Here is a 21,331-nt window from a genome sequence, read left to right as displayed (position 1 = left end):
TGTGCTTAGTACAGGGAATACCTATGCTGCCATAGTTTTATGGGATCTCTCTGTACAGACTATGAGCAAACTTAGGGACTGTTCCTGCTGAATTGTGCTTAGTACAGAGGATACCTATGCTGCCATAGTTTTATGGGATCTCTCTGTACAGACTATGAGCAAACTTAGGGACTGTTCCTGCTGAATTGTGCTTAGTACAGGGAATACCTATGATGGGATAGTTATGGATTAATTCTGTTTCTTGGTATATCCATGATTTAGCTTTTGATACTCAAAAGTGATGTGCTCTGATTCTTGATACTCTGCTACAATCTCTCGTATGCGATTGGTTGCCAGACCGTGCCGCCTGTTAATATTTCTGTTAGGCAGTTATTAAATAGAGCAGTTGAGATGATGAGTGAAAATGTTGGAAGGAGACAATGGCGGCTTTTTATAAGGCAGAATCTGCAGGCAGTGCCAGAAACAACACTAGGGCAGCTTCTTGAATACCTTTGAGCCCATCAGAAGCCCTATTCTCATTAATAAACATTGATCTTTGTATAACCTTTTTCCTGCTTGCTGTGATGGGTACCACATGTTGCCTGGTAATGCACTAATGAAATATCCAGTAATGAAATGCAGAACTGTAGATTAGGATTAATCATTCTTTGGCATTGAAGAAGTTAAACCTATTGGTACAAGATGAGTATGGATTCCATTGTATAATCCAAGCCGGGCAAAGGTTTTGTTCTCTGCTTTTCTGCAGTTGGTTCTGAATAGCTTGCCCCTTGTAACCAACAATTAGCCCATTCTGTGGGTTTATGAGGAGCCATTGGATGTGGACCCCTTCAATGTGGTGATGCAGATCATATGTATCTGGCTACCTGTGTACTGGACTGGGTCAGGCTGATCAGAACCTTTTGCCTGAGGCCAACCATTGCGCAAAGCAACAACTGAGGCCCATTGTACTGGACTTGCAATTGTTTAACCTGTCCAGTTGGGCCAATCTTTGGCCTGTTCTCCGTTCCGCAGGCATTTCTAAGGATAACCCAATGAGCAGCAGACAATTCGGAACTGCATTTTATTGGCACATGTATGGCCACTTTAAAGGCATTCGGTCATGATATTTTATGATGTCGTTTTTATTTCTAAGTGACATTGTTTACACTGAAAATAAATTCACTCTACAATATAAAATTTCATTCCTGAACCAGCAAGTGAATTTTTTGTATTTTATATTATTGGTTTCATCCATGGTGTGCTTTCAGAAAGAGCCAGCACTTTAGAATGGAACTGCTTTCTGGCAGGCTGTTGTTTCTCTTACTCAATGTAACTGAATGTGTCTCAGTGGGACCTGGATTTTACTATTGAGTGCTGTTCTTAGATCTACCAGGCAGCTGTTATCTTGTGTTAGGGAGCTGCTATCTGATTACCTTCCCATTGTTCTGTTGTTTGGCTGCTGGGGGGGGGGGATATCACTCCAACTTGCAGTAAAGAGTGACTGAAGTTTATCAAAGCACAAGTCACATGACTGGGGGCACCTGGGAAACTGACAATATAATATGTCTAGCCCAATGTCAGATTTCAAAATTAAATATAAAAAAATCTGTTTGCTCTTTTGAGAAATGGATTTCAGTGCAGAATTCTGCTGGAGCAGCACTATTAACTTATTCATTTTGGAAAAATATTTTTTCCCATGACAGTATCACTTTTTCAGATATTTTGGTGGGGTATATTTCACCTTTAGGGCAACAGCTCATGCATTGTTTCTGGGTATTTGTTTCCCAAGCGTTAATAGCTGTTGCTGACCTAGAATTGAATTAGCTTACACTTTAAATGCTGTTGCTCAGAATACTGCCCACCCAGCCACAAAATGCCCAGGAGACATTGCCTGATCCACAAGGGCACCAGGTAGCCGTGGCTGATTAAAGTGGATGTTAAAGTATTAGGGGTCTATGAGTTGTCTGTTAGCAGAGCTGGTTATTAGTTGGGTGAAAGAGATTGCTGGGGTGTGCCATTGCCCCTGTGCTTACAGTTTGATTGCTGAAGAAGGATGATGCTGTTAGCTCTGTAGACAAGATTGCCATTGGATCAGTCTGGTCTCGTGAGCTTCCCATTGATCATTGTGCGTGGGACTGACATATTGGCCAGTTGGGACTGTTGCTGTTTTGGCCTGGTTACAGCAGGGGTTTAAATACTCTATAAAGAAACTGGTCAGGTTTACACAAGTCCTATCACAAGTCAAATTCCAGAACAACCTGTAGTGTTGTTAAAGGGATACTGTCATGGGATAAAGTCACATGACCAGGGGCAGCTGGGAAATTGACAAAATGTCTAGCCCCATGTCAGATTTCAAAATTGAATATAAAAAAATCTGTTTGCTCTTTTGAGAAATGGATTTTAGTGCAGAATTCTGCTGGATCAGCACTGATTCATTTTGAATTTTTTTTCTTCCTATGACAGTATCCCTTTAAGTATGTACAGGTATGGTATCTGGAAACCTGTTATCCAGAGAGCTCGGAAAGGCCATCTCCCATAGACTCAACTATTATAAAATAATCCACGTTTGTAAAAAATAATTTCCTTTTTCTGTGTAATAATAATAAAACACTAGCTGGTACTTGATCCCAACTAAGATATAATTCTTATTGGAGGCAAAACCAGCCTATTGGGTTTATTTCATGTTTTCACTATTTTCTAGCAATTTAAGGTATGAAGAAAAAATCAGTTATCCGGAAAACCCTAGGTCCTGGGCATTCTGGATAACAGGTCCCATAGCTGTACCCGTCTCACCATTCCAGTTGGACACAGGTAGATCTAGTCAATGTGGTGAGTCACCAAGTGGATCTTCGCCCAATTTTGGCATCCGAGTAATAACCTAAATTGGGCTGTTCCAGTCATTTGGGCCTTAACTAATGATCAGATCAAGCTGGGGACCCTGCTAATCATTTAGACAAGGACTGCTTCCAACACCCTATACATGTGGCCTAGAAGTCTGGTCCAGGGCAGCTTTAAACAAACGGGTCACATAAAAGTATGAGCTGTAGGTAATAGTACCAGAGTATTAAAGGATTCCTGCATGCACGTGGCCTGCAGGAATACCAGATAGGTGGCAGATGGGGGCACATTACCAAAAGTAACTTTCCCATAGGGGTTATCTTTAATGTTTACGACCCTTTTAATTGTATCTATGGTTTTATCATTTGAGCACATGTAAGAAAGGTGCTTGGGTGCAAGCCATATGAAATGTAAGCTGTAGGGAAGATTTGCTGCTTTATGAATGACACATATCACATAGAACCCTGAAAATGTTTCTTCTGTCTGTTCTTTCTCAGTGTTCCCGCCTTACACCGTCTGAAAATGTTCCGTCTCAAAATCCATCCACTACACCTCTGTCTGAATCTCCAGGATCCCAAAAACCATCTCATCAAGTCAACGGATTCATACATTGGTTAGTGTTCTCGTGCTGCCTCTTCCCTATTGGCTGCTCTGTGATTCATTCTCAGGATGATGTGATGGTCTAGGCCAGGGATCCCCAGCATTTTTTTTACCCATGTGCCACAGTCAAACTCAAAAAAAAAGTTGGTGAGCAACATAAACAAGAAGAAAGTCCATATGTGGACTGGCAGCCTATAGGAGGCTCTCATTGACATTATACTTAGTTGCTATGCAACCAAAATTTGCCTCCAAGCATGGAATTTAAAAATAAGCACCTGCTTTGAGGCCACTGGGAGCAACATCCAAGGGGTTGGAGAGAAACATGTTGCTCGTTATATAAACTACTATAGTTTATATAAACAAGCTGTTGTGTAGTCATGGGGGCAGCCATTTAAAACTGACAAAGTAAAAAAGGCACAGGATACACAGAAGAAAACAGATAATTTCTGTAGTAGGTTTTTCTAAACTTACCTACTGTGTATCCTGTGCTTGAATGGCTGCCCCCATGGCTACACAGCAGCTTGTTTATATAAACTATAGTAGTACTTATCTGTTATCTACTGTGTATCCTGTGCTAGAATGGCTGCCCCCATGGCTACACAGCAGCTTGTTTATATAAACTATAGTAGTATTTATCTGTTATCTACTGTGTATCTTGTGCTTGAATGGCTGCCCCCATGGCTACACACAGCTTGTTTATATAAACTATAGTAGTACTTATCTGTTATCTACTGTGTATCCTGTGCTTGAATGGCTGCCCCCATGGCTACACAGCAGCTTGTTTATATAAACTATAGTAGTACTTATGTTATCTACTGTGTATCCTGTGCTTGAATGGCTGCCCCCATGGCTACACATCTGTTTATATAAACTATAGTAGTACTTATCTGTTATCTACTGTGTATCCTGTGCTTGAATGGCTGCCCCCGTGGCTACACAGCAGCTTGTTTATATAAACTATAGTAGTACTTATCTGTTATCTACTGTGTATCCTGTGCTTGAATGGCTGCCCCCGTGGCTACACAGCAGCTTGTTTATATAAACTATAGTAGTACTTATCTGTTATCTACTGTGTATCCTGTGCTTGAATGGCTGCCCCCGTGGCTACACAGCAGCTTGTTTATATAAACTATAGTAGTACTTATCTGTTATCTACTGTGTATCCTGTGCTTGAATGGCTGCCCCCATGGCTACACAGCAGCTTGTTTATATAAACTATAGTAGTACTTATCTGTTACCTACTGTGTATTCTGTGCTTGAATGGCTGCCCCCATTGTTTAAGCATATACACCAGTTTTACCAGTGCAGGGCAACACTACATTATATTGTCATTCAGTGAAAACAATTTAATTTTTTGGTGTTGCTGTTCCTTTAAGTAGCTTCTTTGGTTCCGTCAGAAAGTGGGTGAGGGGCTTGTACTGCAGTTTTCGTGGAGTGAGATTTTGGTTGAATTTATTCAGTTTAACACAATCCTGGAAATCCAGCTAGTGTACCTGAACCTGGAAATCTGTCATGCATCCCAGTGATGCAGCTAAACAATGGCAAAGGGGACATTAAACATTGTAACAAAAGCTTCATATCATGGAAAAGAAAGTCACGGTCTATGTATATTCAAGTGGAAATTCAAGTGGAAATTGATGTAGTGTTTCAGAAAATATAAAGTTACTTTTCAATAACCCCCCTTTGTGCAATGTAGTAACGCTAACAGTGTTTCAAAATAACTTAAAGGGGAACTATCATGAAAATGTAATATAAGCTTCATCATACTGAAATAAGAAACTTCCAATCAATTAAAAATGCTGCATTGTTTCTGAAAAAAATCAAGTTTATATTCGCTATTCCTCTTTCAACATCTGTTTCTCTTCATTCTGTCTTCATGCAGCAGTTGGGTGTCACATATTCACTGACAGTTAGATCCAATATATCTTATAGGGGGGCTCCTTTTGCCTAGAAGATGTATTAGAGCTCACTCAAATAACTGATTCCAGTACAAACAAAATGTAACAAAATAACTGCCTTTTGCACAAATCCTACATGTAGAGAGACATGATGTCTGGTGAGTTTAATAGAGTTTAATCTTCTAGGCAAAAGGAGCCCCCCTATAAGATATATTAGATCATTCATCTGACACCCAACTGCTTCATGAAGAGAGAATGAAGAGAAACCGATTCTGATTCTGAATCAAATTTAAATTTGATTATTTTGGAAATGATACAGAATTTTTAATTGATTGTATTTAGAAAGTTTCTTATTTCATTACGCTGAAGCTTATATTACATTTTTATTTTTGCGATAGTTCCCCTTTAATACTCTGACACAAAGCTGCTTTCAGAGAGACAGACTGCTTAAGGGGCATAATGAAGAGAAACTTGATGTTGGTGTTAAAACCTGCAAACGTTAAATTAAAAATGCTGAAAGCTCTTAGTTGACAACTGAACCCTTTAAAGGCACCTCAACCCCCTTATTTTCTTTTTACTTTGGCAGTTAAGAGATGGCCAGGTTATTATATAGTGAATAAAGTAACCCTTATTGTAAAATATAAGGATATTATAAGTCACAGAGGAGTTCCATGACCATAGGGATGCACCGAATCCAGGTTTTTGCCTTTTTCATCAGGATTCGGATTCGGCTGAATCCTTCTGCCCTGCCAAACCGAATCCAAATTTGCATATGCAAATTAGGGGTGGGAGGTAATTAAAGTGACTTTGTCACAAAATAAGGAAGTAAAAAATGTTTGCCCCATTCCCACCCCTAATTTGCATATGCAAATTAGGATTCGGTTCGGTATTCAACCAAATCTTTCGCAAGGGGTTCAGCCGAATCCAAAATAGTGGATTCGGTGCATCCCTAATATAAAAGCACGAAGCCGAAGGTTACTTCTAATATCCTCATATTTTTCAACAAGGGGTACTTTATTTATCATAATAAAGCTCTGTTTATAACTGATGACATCACTAATAACCGTTTATAATGACATCATTTACAAGATATTCATGGCTTTTGTGTATTATATAGTGAATAAAGTATCCCCTCTTGTAAAATATAAGGATATTATAAGTCACCGAGGAGTTTCATGACCATATAAAAGTACGAGGCCGAAGGCCGAGTGTTTTTATACAGGTCATGGAACTCTGAGGTAACTTCTAATATCCTCATATTTTACAACTGGGGGTACTTTATTTATTATAATACACAAATTTTAGTGAGTCATGTGACAGAAATGACATCAGAACTCACCGTTTATAACTGATGACATCAGAACTCACGTTTATAAGGATATAATTTACAAGATATTCATGGCTTTTGTGTATTATATAGTGAATAAAGTAGCCCCTATTGTAAAACATAAGGATATTATAAGTCACAGAGGAGTTCCATGTCCATTGCTTTTACACAGGTCATGGAACTTCGAGGTGACTTCTAATATCCTCGTAAGGGGCACTTTGTTTATTATAATACACAAGTTTTAGTGAGTCATGTGATAAAATGACATCACTACTCACTGTTTATAACTGATGTCATCACTAGTCACCATTTACAGTACAAGATATTCATGGCTTTTGTGTATTATATATGTATAATAATTATGTTGCAAGCATTTCCCTTGATTATATAAGGGTGCTATAGCTCTTGATGGGGGTATGGCCTGTAGCACCCAGTCTGATGGGCACAGTTGAACAGCTCAATCATGTACAGTGAGAGAACTTGTAGTGCGAGTATTTTCTTGTGCTGTATTTCTAAGTTGGCATCGCTGTTGCCCAGAGCAGGAGTCCTGGCAGTGGGCAGTGTGGGGATGGGGGGGTCTCTGCTGCAGAGTTAGTATGGGCTGCTGGTACTAGGCAGCATCCAGCAGATACTGTAACTCTGTTCTGTACTAGGCACAAGCATGGACGCAGCTCAGGAATAGAGAATTGCCACTGTGCCCTCCCTTTATATATTATATGAGGCAGCAGCAATGGGATTAGCTTGATATTGTGACTTGTGCTACTGGGTTTTCTTGGCCAGCCATTGCAGTTGACCCGGGATCTATGGCAAAGCGAAGCGATATACCTTACCCTGGCACTCATCAAGGCAAACCGACATTGGTTTTTATAAATACCCAAAACAATAAAGTTTCCGACATAATCTGTTGCCTCTTTACACGAAGAATGGGTTCTTGAGAACAGCAGCAAACCATTATGTAGAACTTACAATGGCTACTTCTGTGGGTACAACTTACCCGGAGGACTAATTGCACACGGAGCTCATTTTCTGACGGCGTTTCTCTTGGTCCGACTTGCAGTTGTTCTGGTCCCCAGACTTCTTCCTGTTGATGATCGATTGGAAGATGTAAAATAAGGAGTTGTGCTACTGTGGCTAGAGAGTAAAAGGCTACGGGGTTGTTTGCAGTTACAAATGAGAGAATAGTGAGAATAGGAAAGCGTCCCTTGGAAGTAAATGAGAGAAAATGCATGGGATCAAGAGGAGAGCATGTTATATAAAGAACTGGGTTACATGTTAAATCCAAGCCTTTGTGTGAGCTCCGCAGCGAGGGAGGGACTGCAATTTGAGATGACATTCATCAAAGAACTAGTTTGACTAGCTTGAGGGTAGGGATAGCCTTGTAAAGCTGGCCATAGCCATGCAGATTATAGCCGATGTCGGAAAAACAATCACCCCCCAAACCATTCAGGTTAATATAAAGTAGTAAAAAGAACAAATTATCCAATGCTCGGGCAGTTCTTTGACAGACAGCAATCGTACGAAAGTTATGTCTGACAAATATTAGTCTCCCATTGATATAGTCAGAAAATACATGCAGAGATATTATTGGTAGCCAATATAAACCTTGAACCCGTCCGATCGCCTTGCTTATACATGTCGGGACACTAAACACGGGGTCAACCCTTCTACTAAGGGTTGAGAAATGTAACCCCTGTTTCAGACTTTTTCAGCAGGATTCGGCCGAATCGAATCCTGATTTGCATATGCAAATTAGGGGAAGGGAGAGAATTGCGTGACTTTTTGTCACAAAACAAAGAAGTAAAAAAGGCTTCCCCTTCCGATCCCTAATTTGCATATGCAAATTCTGATTTGTTTCGGTATTCTGTCGAATCTTTCGCAAAGGATTTTGGGGGTTAGGCCAAATCTAAAATAGTGGATTCGAGGCATCCCTAGTAATAATAGAACAATACTTGATCCCAACTAAGATATAATTGATCCTTATTGGAGGCAAAACCAGCCTATTGGCTTTATTTCATGTTTATATGATTTTCTAGTAGACTTGATCCCAACTAAGATATACTTGATCCTTATTGGAGGCAAAACAAGCCTATTGGGATTATTTCATGTTTACATGATTTTCTAGTAGACCTAGGGTAAGGGCAAACCTGGAGATTCGGGGAGATTTAGTCGCCCGGTGACTAATTGCCCCTTCTTTGGGGTGACTAATCTCCCCGAACTGCTTCCCTGTGTCTTCCGCTGGCTTTAATGAAAAAACCCCTGCGCCAATGCACTCGCAGCTCTTCGATTTCCGAAGTCGCCCTAAGTTTACTCGTGAGGAAACCTCCAGGTGTGCCCTAACCCTTAAGGTCTGAAGGTCCAAATTACCAAAAGATTAACCGGAAAGCCCCTGGTCCCGAGCATTCTGGATAACCGGTCCCATACCTATACCAAAGGGTACACCGTATAGTTGCATTGCATGCAGAGCAATACACACAAAAGGTTTGTTTTTTGTTACCTTAGGCGCCGGGATTTTAACTTTTTTGACTTGCCCAAGGCCGCTAGGTGAGTAATTGTGGGTCTCCCTGAAGTCACAACAATGGTTGAGTGATGAACCTAATCTCTTGCGCTTGGGCTGAGCATTCCGTGTTGTCATCGTTTCCACTGTGTGATGTGTCTGGAAAGTGAATAAAGAGAGCAAGTGTATGACAACAGGAAAGAGGTGTCTTCACTAATCCGTCTGTATGGAAAGTTATAAACTATATGGCAAGGAACAACTATTGTCTGATATGATTCTGTGTGCTTGGAACCTTGTGTGCTTTTACTTGCAGCTGGCAGTGTTTGGACCTTCCATGCTAAATGTCATATTCCTGATAGATATCTGGGTGAAAACCTGGCAGATATTCAGTGATGTTGAAAATCCTATTAGGTACAGATTGCATTGGTGATTTCCTGGCGGGACTACACAGATCCCCATTATAACACGGCGTGGGATAGAGACCTGCATGGTCTGTGTTTTTTTTTTTTTTTTAAAACCCACACCCAACTCATACCTGTTTTCCCCAAGCAGAAGCGTAACTAGAGGGGGGAGGGTCCTGGCGCAGGACGCGCAGCCGGGCCCCGCCCCCCTCTGACACCCGGAAGTGGCCGGGAATATGTGCCGCTCAGCGGCGTGCTGTGCGGCACACGGACTGCCGGTGGGCCCTGAGGGGGTGCGGGACCCCCTGCTCCCCCGGTAGTTCCACCCCTGTCCCCAAGTCTGACCCCAACCCACTTTACCTGCCTTCACAACCCCATGGATTTTCAACCGACCTGTTCCTGCAATGTTCGTCTCACATCCGTTTTTTACCCTTAGAATACTTAGGGTTTTCATGTTTTTCCCCTAGATTGGCCACATGTACCCCCCCCCCCCCACTGCAGGGGATTGACTACCTGGGGCCACCTGCACACTGGGCAAATGAATAATAATAGAGTCCCAATGGTATTGTGGTTGCCCGACCTAATGCAGGACTCTAGCCTGGGTGCCAAATAATTGGATCAGCCCACTTTGGCCTAACATGTTTGTTTGGTGAACTCCTCAAATAAGCAGATCTTTGTGTATGGCCAGTTTAAAGCTGGCCATAGACGCAAAGATCCGATCGTACCAATCATCAATTTGTGCAATTTTCGGACCGTGTGTGGAGAGTCCCGACATTTTTCGTCTTATGGAGATCGGTCGTTTGGAGGATCGGCCGGGGTAAAAGATTTCTGTCGGCTGACAATAATATCTCTGCGTGTATTGCCGATCTGACGATACGAGGTTCCCTGTAGAATTTGTCGGCCATACTTTTGCTGTGACGGGCAGGACATCGGCTGGTCTGTTCTCTTTGCTGCTTTATTTTATCTGAATGGTTAATGGCAGGTCAGGAAAGGGCACCAAACGAAAATCTGCACGTGTATGGCCAGCTTTAGGCTCACAGTCATTCATCCACATTTGCATGAACATGATTGAACTCCAAATCTCACCCTTATAAACATCCCTTTTTGGCTTCCTGGAATATTTAGAAAAAGTTGTTTATCTGACCCAAAATGCCCTTCAGGCTCCCCCCCCCCCCAGTCACTGCTGTAGGAGGATCAGCCCCACCATTTGTCATCCATAATGTACAGATGATATGAGACTGTGCTCATGTTTCCTATATCTTCAGTGGCCTGAAGAGAACCTCGGAGCAGCTACAGTCACTGCAACCGCAACTTTCTGCTTCAGGTCCCCTATAAAACAACAGTTGTTGCACATCCCTTATTATCCAGAGCATATCTGAACGATTGGGAGTGTTGTGATGGCTGCTTATTTGGTTATTGATGTTTGCCTTGCAGTATGCGTTCCAGTGTGTCCTGTAATGGCTCTGCAGAAGATGTGGATGCTGAGGAGGTGCTGGGCAAAAAGCGGAGACTAGAAGTCCTTGTGGCTCCGGCACTTACAGACTCCAGCTGTGTGGCCGCCAGGACACGACCCTTACGTGCGCACAAGAAGCGCCGACTGGTTAGATCAAGTGCGGTGTCGTCACTTAGTAGGAAGGTAGGTTGTTCCCTGTACACCTTGCTCCCAATTTCTTTTGGGAGCATGTTTTGAATGCATTTTCTTGGCCTTTAGCTTTGTCGGACAGCTTGATTTAGGCACAGTTTCCCATTGAGTAGTATTTAACCAATAAAGTTTAGGCACATAGAAGTTTCCCATTGAGTAGTTTTTAAGCAATAAAGTTTTAAATTATATTGGCACACCATCTTGAAACAGCTCTTGAACTTAAGTTCCTTTTACGTGGAATGAGTTTGTCTGCAGCAACCTACAACTTGCAAGTATACATTGGTAACCATGTTGTCCTCTCTCACTAGCCACAGAAGCCGCTGTCAATGAAGTGTAGCTGTGTGCCCCCAACCACGTGCATCCTCTGTGGCTGCAAAACCCAAGTGAAGACAATACACCCCAGCACCATGACACTAAATGAGCGCATAGCACTGATGGATCCTGGCTATCATCCCATTCTTTCCTTTCCCCATGGTAAGACATGCCTTTTAGTGGTTTATTTATCCAGGTATGGCACCTGTTATCCAGAATGAATGAGGCCTGGGGATTTCCAGATAATGGTTCTTTATGTAATGTGGATCTTTATACCTAATGTCTACTAGAAAATCATATAAACATTAAATAAGCCCAATAGGCTCGTGTTGCTTCCAATAAGGATTAATTATATCTTAGTTGGGATCAAGTACAAGCTACTATTTTATTATTACACAGAAAAAGGAAATTATTTTTAAACATTTGGATTATTCGGATAAAATGGATTCTATGGGACATAGCCTTGCTGTAATTCAGAGCTTTCTGGATAATGGGTTTTCGGATAACTGTTCCCATATCTGTATAGGGCAAACCTATCCCTGATATAGATCAGCTCCTGCCCCAGTGGAGCTTGCAATCTAAGCAATCGCATATCCACACACTTTCTAGGCTTGGGGTTGTAAAGATGAACTGGAAAGCCTCTTAAAGGAGAAGGAAACCCCCTGGGCGCAAAACCCCTCCCCTGTGTTGCTCCCTGGCCTACCTGTCCCCATGGGCAAATGCCCCATACTTGTTACTCACCCCTCTGCGCAGGTCTTGTCCACGGAGTTCACAGGCGCCATCTTCTCCCACGCGATCTTCTTCCTGCTTTGACCGGCGTCTTCTGGCGCATGCGCAGTAGGAACATTTACAGGTACAGATCTACTGCGCATGCGCCGAATGTCATGAAGTTTTCCGATTTCACTTTGTGACATTCGGCGCATGCGCAGTAGATCCGTACCTGTAAATGTTCCTACTGCGCATGCGCCAGAAGACGCCGGTCAAAGCAGGAAGAAGACACGCGTGGGAGAAGATGGCGCCTGTGAACTCCGTGGACAGGACCTGCGGAGAGGGGTGAGTAACAAGTTAGGGGCATTTGCCCACGGGGACAGGTAGGCCAGGGGGGAGGAGGAGGAGGGGGGGGCAACACAGGGGAGGGGTTTTGCGCCCAGGGGGTTTCCTTCTCCTTCAAGGTCTCTATTTGGAAACTGGATTGAGACAGTCTACCCAAAAATGCTACACAACCAACAAACTAATACTCTGATCTTTGCAGCAGCCACTTGCTAATCTATCCAATAGTTCACCTGTAAAATGAACATGATTTAAACTGAAATGGATGCTTGTCAACCAGCATCACAGGATTAGATGTGTGTCTATGTGCAGGTTATTCACACTTTACAGTATTCCAACCTTTACTTCTGTTATCCAGACACATCCCTTAACTTGCACTTTGAAGCTTTGCTGAAAGAAGAAAAGCAGTTCCGCCTCACTCACAAGCTGAAGTCTCTGAAGCTCTCGCAGCTGAGCAGAATGCCGGTGGAAAGTATGAGAAGAGACAGTGAGAGTGGCATGGCTGATCTTGCAGGCAGTAAGTGGATCAGTATTGTCACTGGCTGTTAGTGGATGATGAAGTCTTTAGTATCAGGCCAATCTATTGATTTGTAGAATTCTCTCTACTAATTCTGTGCTTCTGCTTTGGTCTGACTTTATTCTTTTCTCCTCCCTCAGAAGATTATGCACATGGTAGAAGTGACCAAGAGAAGTTGTCTCAGTATCGGATAGAGAATTGGCAGAGAAACGCCAGGTTAATTACAGACTGTGCGTCAGACAAAGTCAGGTCACAGCTACGCAAAACACCTCCCACTTCAACTCATTCTGGTAAGTCCCTACGTTCCTCTGCCAACAGGAATCCACAAAAATGGGGAAAACAGATGGTTCCAGGCAACGAGGAGGCAGCACATATAACTATTCTTTCCTTTTCCTTCTAGAGAAACTGTGTTGTAGCCCCATTACCTTATAACTCTTTTCTTGTACAGTTATTTCCCTTGTCTTGCTTCAATGTCTGACCTGCTGTGGTTTTGCTGTAGTGAGATCTGTTTCTAGAAGGCAAATTCACCAACAGCAGGTTATTCCACTGCCACATTCAATATGTTCGAATAATAACAGAGCTATTGACACAAAGGGGAACTTCACCTTTATTAAACAGCATTTTATAGACAAGGAAAGGGGAATCCACGGCTGTCTTTTTTTTTTTTTTTTTTTTTTTTTTTTTTTTCCTGGTGTCCATTGCCTTTCAGAAAACAAATCCACCAGCCCAGGGAAAATTAGCAAGATTTTGTCATTGTACTTAAAGGAGAACTAAAGCCTAACTAAATAAGTAGGTAGAAATGTTGTACATGATGTTTTGTGCTTCTGTACCAGCCCAAGGCAACCACAGCCCTTTAGCAGTAAAGATCTGTGTCTCCAAAGATGCCCCAGTAGCTCCCTATCTTCTTTTCTGCTGATTCACTGATTCACATGCTCTGTGCTGCTGTCACTTACTGAGCTTAGGGAGCCACTCACAATATACAGTACACATAGAATAGAAATGTCACAATATAAGGCTGATTAGTAATTAATACACATAATTACTACATGGCAGCACAGAAACCAGTGCAATTAGCATCAGAATTGAATAATCAGCAAACCTGTAGCATCAGCTTATATTACAGCCAGGGAAGGTCATTTTCTGCTGGATAATTAGTGACGAGCCCTAAGCTTAGCTTCTCAACAGCCAATCAGAGCCCACTGAGCATGTGAGTGTCACAGACACTTTCCAAGATGGTGACCCCCTGTGACAAGTTTGAAGTCCTGGATCATTGCTGCTATTGACAAGCTCAAACTTTAGCCTTGTGCAATAAGTTCAGTATATAAAATATGGCATTTTTAGCCACATTCATTTTTAGGGTTTAGTTTTCCTTGAAGTAAGATGGTGGCACTGCGCTACAATTTTCTCTGGGCTGGTTCATTTCATTCTAAAAAGTACCAGTCCAGGAGAAACCTGTTAATTAAATTCATTGTACCCAACATATTGGTACACCCCAATAAATTTCCATTACTTGTATTTCTACTATTTTCTTTAACTGTTAAAAATAATCATTCTCCCCTCGTGTTTACCACGTGTTGGCCACGTTCTTGACTTCCTAAACTGTTAATATTTTTAATTTGTGGGGTTTTTTTTAGCTTTAGTAACAAAGGTTACAGCCAATACATAAATTGCTATAGTTTCTCTGGTGCTGCAGAGCATGTATTGATTTATATATGACATTTTTACAGTTTAGAAGGTCAGCAATTTAACTTGCAGAACTGAGAGAAAGGAAACTCTTATAAGTTTTAAAATCTACCGTATATACTCGAGTATAAGCCGAGTTTTTCAGCCCCCCAAAATATGCTGAAAAACGCTACCTCGGCTTATACTCGGGTCAAGCGCAAAAACGGTCGCCGGCGTCTAAGAATAGTCGCCGGCGCCTAAGAATAGTCGCCAGCATCCAAGAATAGTCACAGGCGTCCAAGAATAGTCGCAGGCGTCCAAGAATAGTCTCCAAGAATATACGCTGGCGTCCAAGAATGGTCGCCGGCATCCAAAAACCGAGATGCCGGCACCTCCAATGGGAGCAGAAACCCTCAATTTTTTGATTGAAACTTACCAGAAGCTGCTGCATTTCTCACCCTCGGCTTATACTCGAGTCAATAAGCTTTCCCAGTTTTTGGAGGTAAAATTAGGTACCTCGGCTTATACTCGGGACAGCTTATACTCGAGTATATACGGTAAATACAAGTATGAGACCTATTATCCAGAATGCTCGGGATCTGGGTTTTCCTGGATCTTTCCGTAATTTGAAACTTCATACATTAAGGGGCCGATTCACTAACTTCGAGTGAAGGATTCGAAGTAAAAAAACTTCAAATTTCAAAGTTTTTTGGGCTACTTCGACCTTCGACTACGACTTCGAATCGAAGGATTCGAGGTAAAAATCGTTCGACTATTTCACCATTCGATAGTCGAAGTACTGTCTCTTTAAAAAAAACTTCGACCCCCTAGTTCGGCATCTAAAAGCTACTGAAGTCAATGTTAGCCTATGGGGAAGGTCCGCATAGGCTTGGCTAACTTTTTTTGATCGAAGGATATTCCTTCAATCGTTGGATTTAAATCCTTCGAATCGTTCGATTCGAAGGAATTATCCTACGATCGTTCGATCGTACTATCTGCGCTAAATCCTTCAACTTCGATATTCGAAGTATTTTAGTTGCTAGTCGAATAGCGAGGGTTAATTAACCCTCGATATTCGACCCTAAGTGAATCAGCCCCTATGTCTACTAGAAAATCATATAAACATGAAATAAACCCAATAGGCTGGTTTTGCTTCCAATAAGGATTAATTATATCTTAGTTGGGATCAAGTACAAGCTATTGTTTTATTAATACACAGAAAAAGGGAATCATTTTTAAGGATTATTTGATTTTAATGTAGTCTATGGGAGGTGGCCTTCCTGTAATTCGGAGCTTTCTGGATAGCGGGTTTTACGGATAATGAATCCGATACATGTATTAAAAATGCATGTAAAAGTAGAGCTTTAGATTCCTAGCAATCCTGGGACCATAGCAGTTTAAGGCTCATATGTTGAAACATCTAAAAGGATATCTGTGTTGATAATGATTTTACAAAGCGATGTTACCAGTTCTATTGGTTCTCTGGCTTAGTATTCTGGTAATAACCACCATTTATGGATTTTTCTCACCAGTTGGCTCACTGTTCAGAGATGACAGGCAATACAAAGTGGTCCAGAATCCCGGCATACACATTAGCACCCCTTTTACGCCGAGATCAAGTTCTGCTTCACACCAGCACCTATCTCTCATGGAAACACCCACCACCCCTTCTGCAAACCTGCAAAACAGCGCTGCTGCCGTAAGCTGATTCTGCTATCTACTGTACCCTTTTAATGCAAAAGAAAATGTTTAGTATAACATGTACAATAGGCTTTGTATTAGGGATGCAGCAAATCCACTATTGGGGATTCGGCCGAATCCCCAAATCCTTTTTGAAAGATTCATCTAGACATACATTGTTCAGTGGGTTATAGTTGTCCTTTAACTAAACAGACTAGCAGTTACACATACCAGCGGAGAAAGTCTGGACTTCTAATTGCTAGCTGCAGTCAGACAAGTCTTGCCAGGGCAGCCTTTAAAGTGTGACGGGGATGAGGCCTACTCTGCCTCCTTAAAGAGTAACATCTACCCCTCCTGGTTTCCTTGTGGCTCAGCACTAAGTTTGTGTAGTATTCGCTGCCCTTCTTGATGCTTTTGTTTATTTACTTGTGTGATGCTGGTATATAAATTTAAATTCTTCATCACAGGCCCTTAAAAGAAAAAGGTTGGAAAATTCCTATGACATTGATAACATAGTCATTCCCATGTCCATGGCAGCTGCATCTCGAGTGGAGAAACTACAGTATAAGGAGATTCTAACACCAAGGTATGAGCAAATCGACCCTTTTGTCTTTCTTATTGGCTATTCTTGGTGATATACGGCATATTATAGGAGAACCAACACTTTAGAGATTAAGGCTCGAAATCCACTTTATATTTTGGAACAAGGCCACCTCTTGCCTTTAGCAGTATATACCTGTGCCTTCAAAGGTGACACCAATTTATCTGGGAAACCAAAATGTTTAAGGAAGTTTGTTAGCATAAATACACCCGCTGGTAAAAACTCACCAGGTCAATAAGTGGCCCGGGTCCACCAGCCCCAGGCTCTCAGCTCGAGGGAGCGGATTTTGTCTGTAAGAAAACAAAAACCAAGGGTGTAAGGCACACTGAAAACCACGACAGGTCAGACCAAAAGTTTAAATAAATGGAAAATACTTAAAATCATCTCAAGCCTAAAGTGTTTTGTGTCCATCGGACACTTAATCATAATCTCCAAAATGTTTATAATGTCGTCTTCATCACCCCAGTATACAAATCCAAACGAAACAAAGGCACACTCTACTCAATGCTTCTGCAAAAATCAAAAACGCTTCTTTATTTAAGTGAGATCCCAGCAAACGTTTTGGGAACAAGCCCTTTCATCAAGTGCATTGAGTGGGGTGTGCCTTTTTCATTTGGATTTGCACACAAGAAGGCATTCTGTTTGCAGCATGGCCTACAATGAGCACTTCCCATAAATAAAAAGATACATTTTTTTTTGCGAATAAAGTTTGCAAGGTAGGAGTTTGGATTCTGAACCCCAGTATATGAGCTGCTGAGATTTTAGGGCAGTAGATGAAGGGAAACACTTTATGAGAAAAGCGAAAGCACTGACATTGATCATTTGCCCCTTTTTTTATAACAAAACTGTTGGTTGCAATGTTTGGAGCTGCTGTGAAACGCTCAGCCCTTTTGTCCTTACAGCTGGCGGGTTCTGGACCTTGTGGAAAGAGAGCCTCAGTACGGAATGGATCCACAGGTATGCTGTGCCATGTTTAGCTCTAGTTCCTGCAGGGTGTGGTGTAAAGAAGCCATGTGCAAGCTGTGTCAGTAATTTAACCAGCCAGAAGAGAAATCCTTCTAGTAAAGTGTTCATTAGCTGTATGCTATTCCATTGGGAGGCTTTGTGGTAAAGTGCCCCCTTAAAGTGTTTTACTGCCAGAGATGCATCACATAAACCTACGTTGTAATTTTGCAGCTCTGCAGTATTTCACTTGTCCTAACTCGTATCACATGCACAACTGTGCTCATGACTCTTTTCACATATATATATATATCTCTGCTGGCACCATCAGGGTGCTGCCCAAGACGAGGAAAAAATGGTAGGTGATGGGAGACAGGGATTTATCATTCAATACAGAAAGCTGCTGCATGTGTGAAATGCAGCCGTACAAATCTTTTCAGTATAATATTGGAAAAAAGGTGTACAAATCAGCTGCAGGCTGTTTCATCTGATCATTTAGTGATTGTTCTGGGCTGTGTTGGGAAGGAGCAGTGTCCCAGAAACACAGTGCTCTGACATGGGCTGCCTCCTTTTCTCAATACCTGTTTCGTTTGCTCAAGAAAGCACTGTCTGAATATTTACATTTCTTGAGAAGCCTTTAGTTCACCTCAAATAGGGTGGGTTGTGTACAAATGGATATCTGTCTATGGAAGCTAACAGAATGGACACAGTAGATAGACCGTTGGAAATTGCATTTAAAGCCAAACTTCACGTAGTGAGTTAAACTGGCAATATTTGTGTATTTGCAGCTGGAGGATTTGACCGATGAAGCATATCTTAATCGCCACGGTGCTTACGAGGAGCTTGAACGGTCCCGCTGGGATTTCTGGTCATCGGCTGCCACCCAAAGGCGTGGGAGCAGGTAATGAATGTGGTTCATTAAAGAGCAAATATAGGATGTTATTAATTTATCTTAACAGGAAAAGATATGCTGTCTACCAAGAATTTAGTGTTGTGTAGAATAATGAGTGGGTAGCCTGTCTAGCTTCTCTTTGGTTACAGTTGTGTCTGTCTTCAGGTCCTCCAACAAATCAGATGGACGCTGGACCCCCCAGCCTTCTTCCAACAGCCAGGGATCACTACAGCCAGCTTCTCCAGACATTGGATTCCATAGCCTTAATGATGTTCCCTTCACCCTGTCATCTGCTGCACCAGACAGCCCAGAGCCTTATAATACTGTTCAGTACTTGTCTGTCAGGAGCAGAACGAGAGGACTGTCTTGGAGTGAAGACACAAGATCCTCTACTCCTGAGATTCCAGATGAAGAAGAGCAGGTTGGTGGCATCACTTAATGGACTGCCGTTGCAGCATATATACATTACAAGATACTCACAACGTAGGAATGACTGAGTATTGGGGTTAATTTCAAGCTCTCTATCTCAGAAAGACACCCCCGCTCCAGGTGTAACAAGGTAATCCAATGATTCAGAGGAACTGAGAGAACTTGATAAAGGGCAAGCAGCCCGAAACATGTTGTGAAAAATAAATCCCTTTCTCTCAGTTCCTCTGAATCATTACATTACAAGATACTGTTATTAGATAGGCCTTCTACATAAAATCTGATATAGGTAAAGTTTATAAAATGTTTGAATGCATCTAGCTTAGTCCAAGCTAATTTTGCCTCTAGCAGTTCAGCATAAGCTTTGAATATCCTTTAACCAAATATTTCATACACCTCATTTACCTAAATGATTGTCTTCTCTCTGTAGTTAAATATTTTCCTAGCAGCACAGTAACAAACATTACAGGTGATAAAGCTCATTATTGGCAGCTTACTATGTGTTAAGTACTTGACATGGCTTTATATTGGCTCTACGGTAGCCATTGACCACTCCTCCAGCATTGTCACAGTCTGGTCCGTTGCTGCCATACGCCCTTTGCGGCTACTTCATGGGGATAATCATAATATAAAATATTGCCCATGCAAAAGTAAACCTAGTAGGCAATGTCTATTATACCTGGGGGGATTCTAACTGCTATAAGTTAGGGCTTATATATTTTAAGAATGTAGAAACCAGGCTGCTTAACTAAAACTCCCAGTAGTTGAAATAATGGAAGTTAACTCTCCCTTCATTTGTTGTTTTCCAGATTGTCCTACCGTGGGAACCTCGCACATTTCCGCTTTCAGACAGAGATCATCGAGCTCTCCAGCACCGACCTGTAACACCTAGTAGGGGCAGACACAAGCAGCACCCAGATGTCGCATGGAACCCAGCAAACAAGTCTAGCTCACGGACTAACAGTATAGACTTTGCTATGTCAACAGAAAACCTCGCCCCTTCCTCCAAAGACCCCCCTCTACCCAATAGCATTTCAGTGGTTCGTTTCCGTGCCCACAGTGGTGAAAAGATTGCCAGTCTGGAGTGTTTTCCAGCCAGGCCTGTTAACAAGAGATGAAACTTGGTCCTTTCACTAGATGTGTATGACACAGTAAACAAATCCATATACTTTATTTCAGTATCAAGTGCTTTGCTGACTTGCAGGCTCAAGTGGAGCAGTAGGGTGCGCTGTAAGTTAGGGGTTCCGGGGCCCAGCAGCACGCAGGAGAGGATGGCCTACATAGAGGTACAGCACCGAGTCAAGGAAGCTCGTGCCCAGCCTCAAACTCAGCGCTGACCATGGGAAGTTCGCAAGGAACGGATGTTACCATTGGATAACTGAGAGGCGCGGAGGCAGAATAGATACGTGAAGCAGGCACATGTAGCCAGATGTGAAGCGAGAGATTTGAAGAAATAGAGATTTCTAAAATAAAATATTATGTTCTGGAAAAAAAAAGAAATCAGGTTTAAGCCCTTCACTGCCAGAGTAATGTGCTCCCATTGTTGCATGCTTCTCTGGCAGGCTGAGGCTTTAGTACACTGTCCAGGCTTCTGTTGGAGCTCCCTGTCACTAGTTTGTTGCTTCTATACTACTGTTTATCACTGTGTATTGGTTGCAGGAGAAGAAGCAGATATCCCAGGCTATGTCATATAATCCACAATCTCTGCTTGCACTCTCACTCTCAACACTATCAATGCGCAAAGATTTGCTTAGGATTGTAAAGTCTGTTCGTGCAAACACTTTGTGGTGTGAGAAGACGGAGTTGCGTCCAACTTGATTTCCTTTAGCCCCCTCCTCCCCTTCAAATCTCTGAGCAAAAATTCTGTAATTATTTAATGAATGGGATAAAGTGACTCCTCTGTCTGAGAATAGCCTGGTGTATATGGATTTATGAAATTAGATGAAATAAATTCAGAATCCTGTTAGACAAACTCTTGTGTTTTCTTGTCTCAATTTCAGAGTTGATCATTTTTTTTTTTCTGCAGCCCAACATGTCACTGCATCTAGTACTGGCGAGTTATCCATTTCT

The 21,331-nt window shown here is 42.0% G+C and overlaps 1 protein-coding gene across 1 annotated transcript in view; it reads left to right on the top strand.

Annotated features, from left to right (window-relative positions):
* The window catches only part of kansl1.S (KAT8 regulatory NSL complex subunit 1 S homeolog), a 51,733-nt gene extending 30,976 nt beyond the window's left edge, over window positions 1–20,757 (top strand). Inside the window, 11 exon segments of the mRNA NM_001093989.1 lie at window positions 3,315–3,430; window positions 10,972–11,173; window positions 11,488–11,653; window positions 12,900–13,058; window positions 13,199–13,348; window positions 16,253–16,419; window positions 16,868–16,986; window positions 17,904–17,958; window positions 18,732–18,844; window positions 19,001–19,256; window positions 20,071–20,757. Of these exon segments, the coding sequence (NP_001087458.1) occupies window positions 3,315–3,430; window positions 10,972–11,173; window positions 11,488–11,653; window positions 12,900–13,058; window positions 13,199–13,348; window positions 16,253–16,419; window positions 16,868–16,986; window positions 17,904–17,958; window positions 18,732–18,844; window positions 19,001–19,256; window positions 20,071–20,379 (1,812 nt within the window). The 3' untranslated portion in view covers window positions 20,380–20,757.
* The last annotated feature ends 574 nt before the right edge of the window (window positions 20,758–21,331 follow it).

Source organism: Xenopus laevis, chromosome 6S (genome assembly GCF_017654675.1).
Source record: "Xenopus laevis strain J_2021 chromosome 6S, Xenopus_laevis_v10.1, whole genome shotgun sequence".
In the NCBI taxonomy this organism is placed as follows: Eukaryota; Metazoa; Chordata; class Amphibia; order Anura; family Pipidae; genus Xenopus; species Xenopus laevis.
The sequence above is the reverse complement of the archived record's forward strand: the minus strand, read 5'-3'. Positions and strand labels throughout refer to the sequence as shown.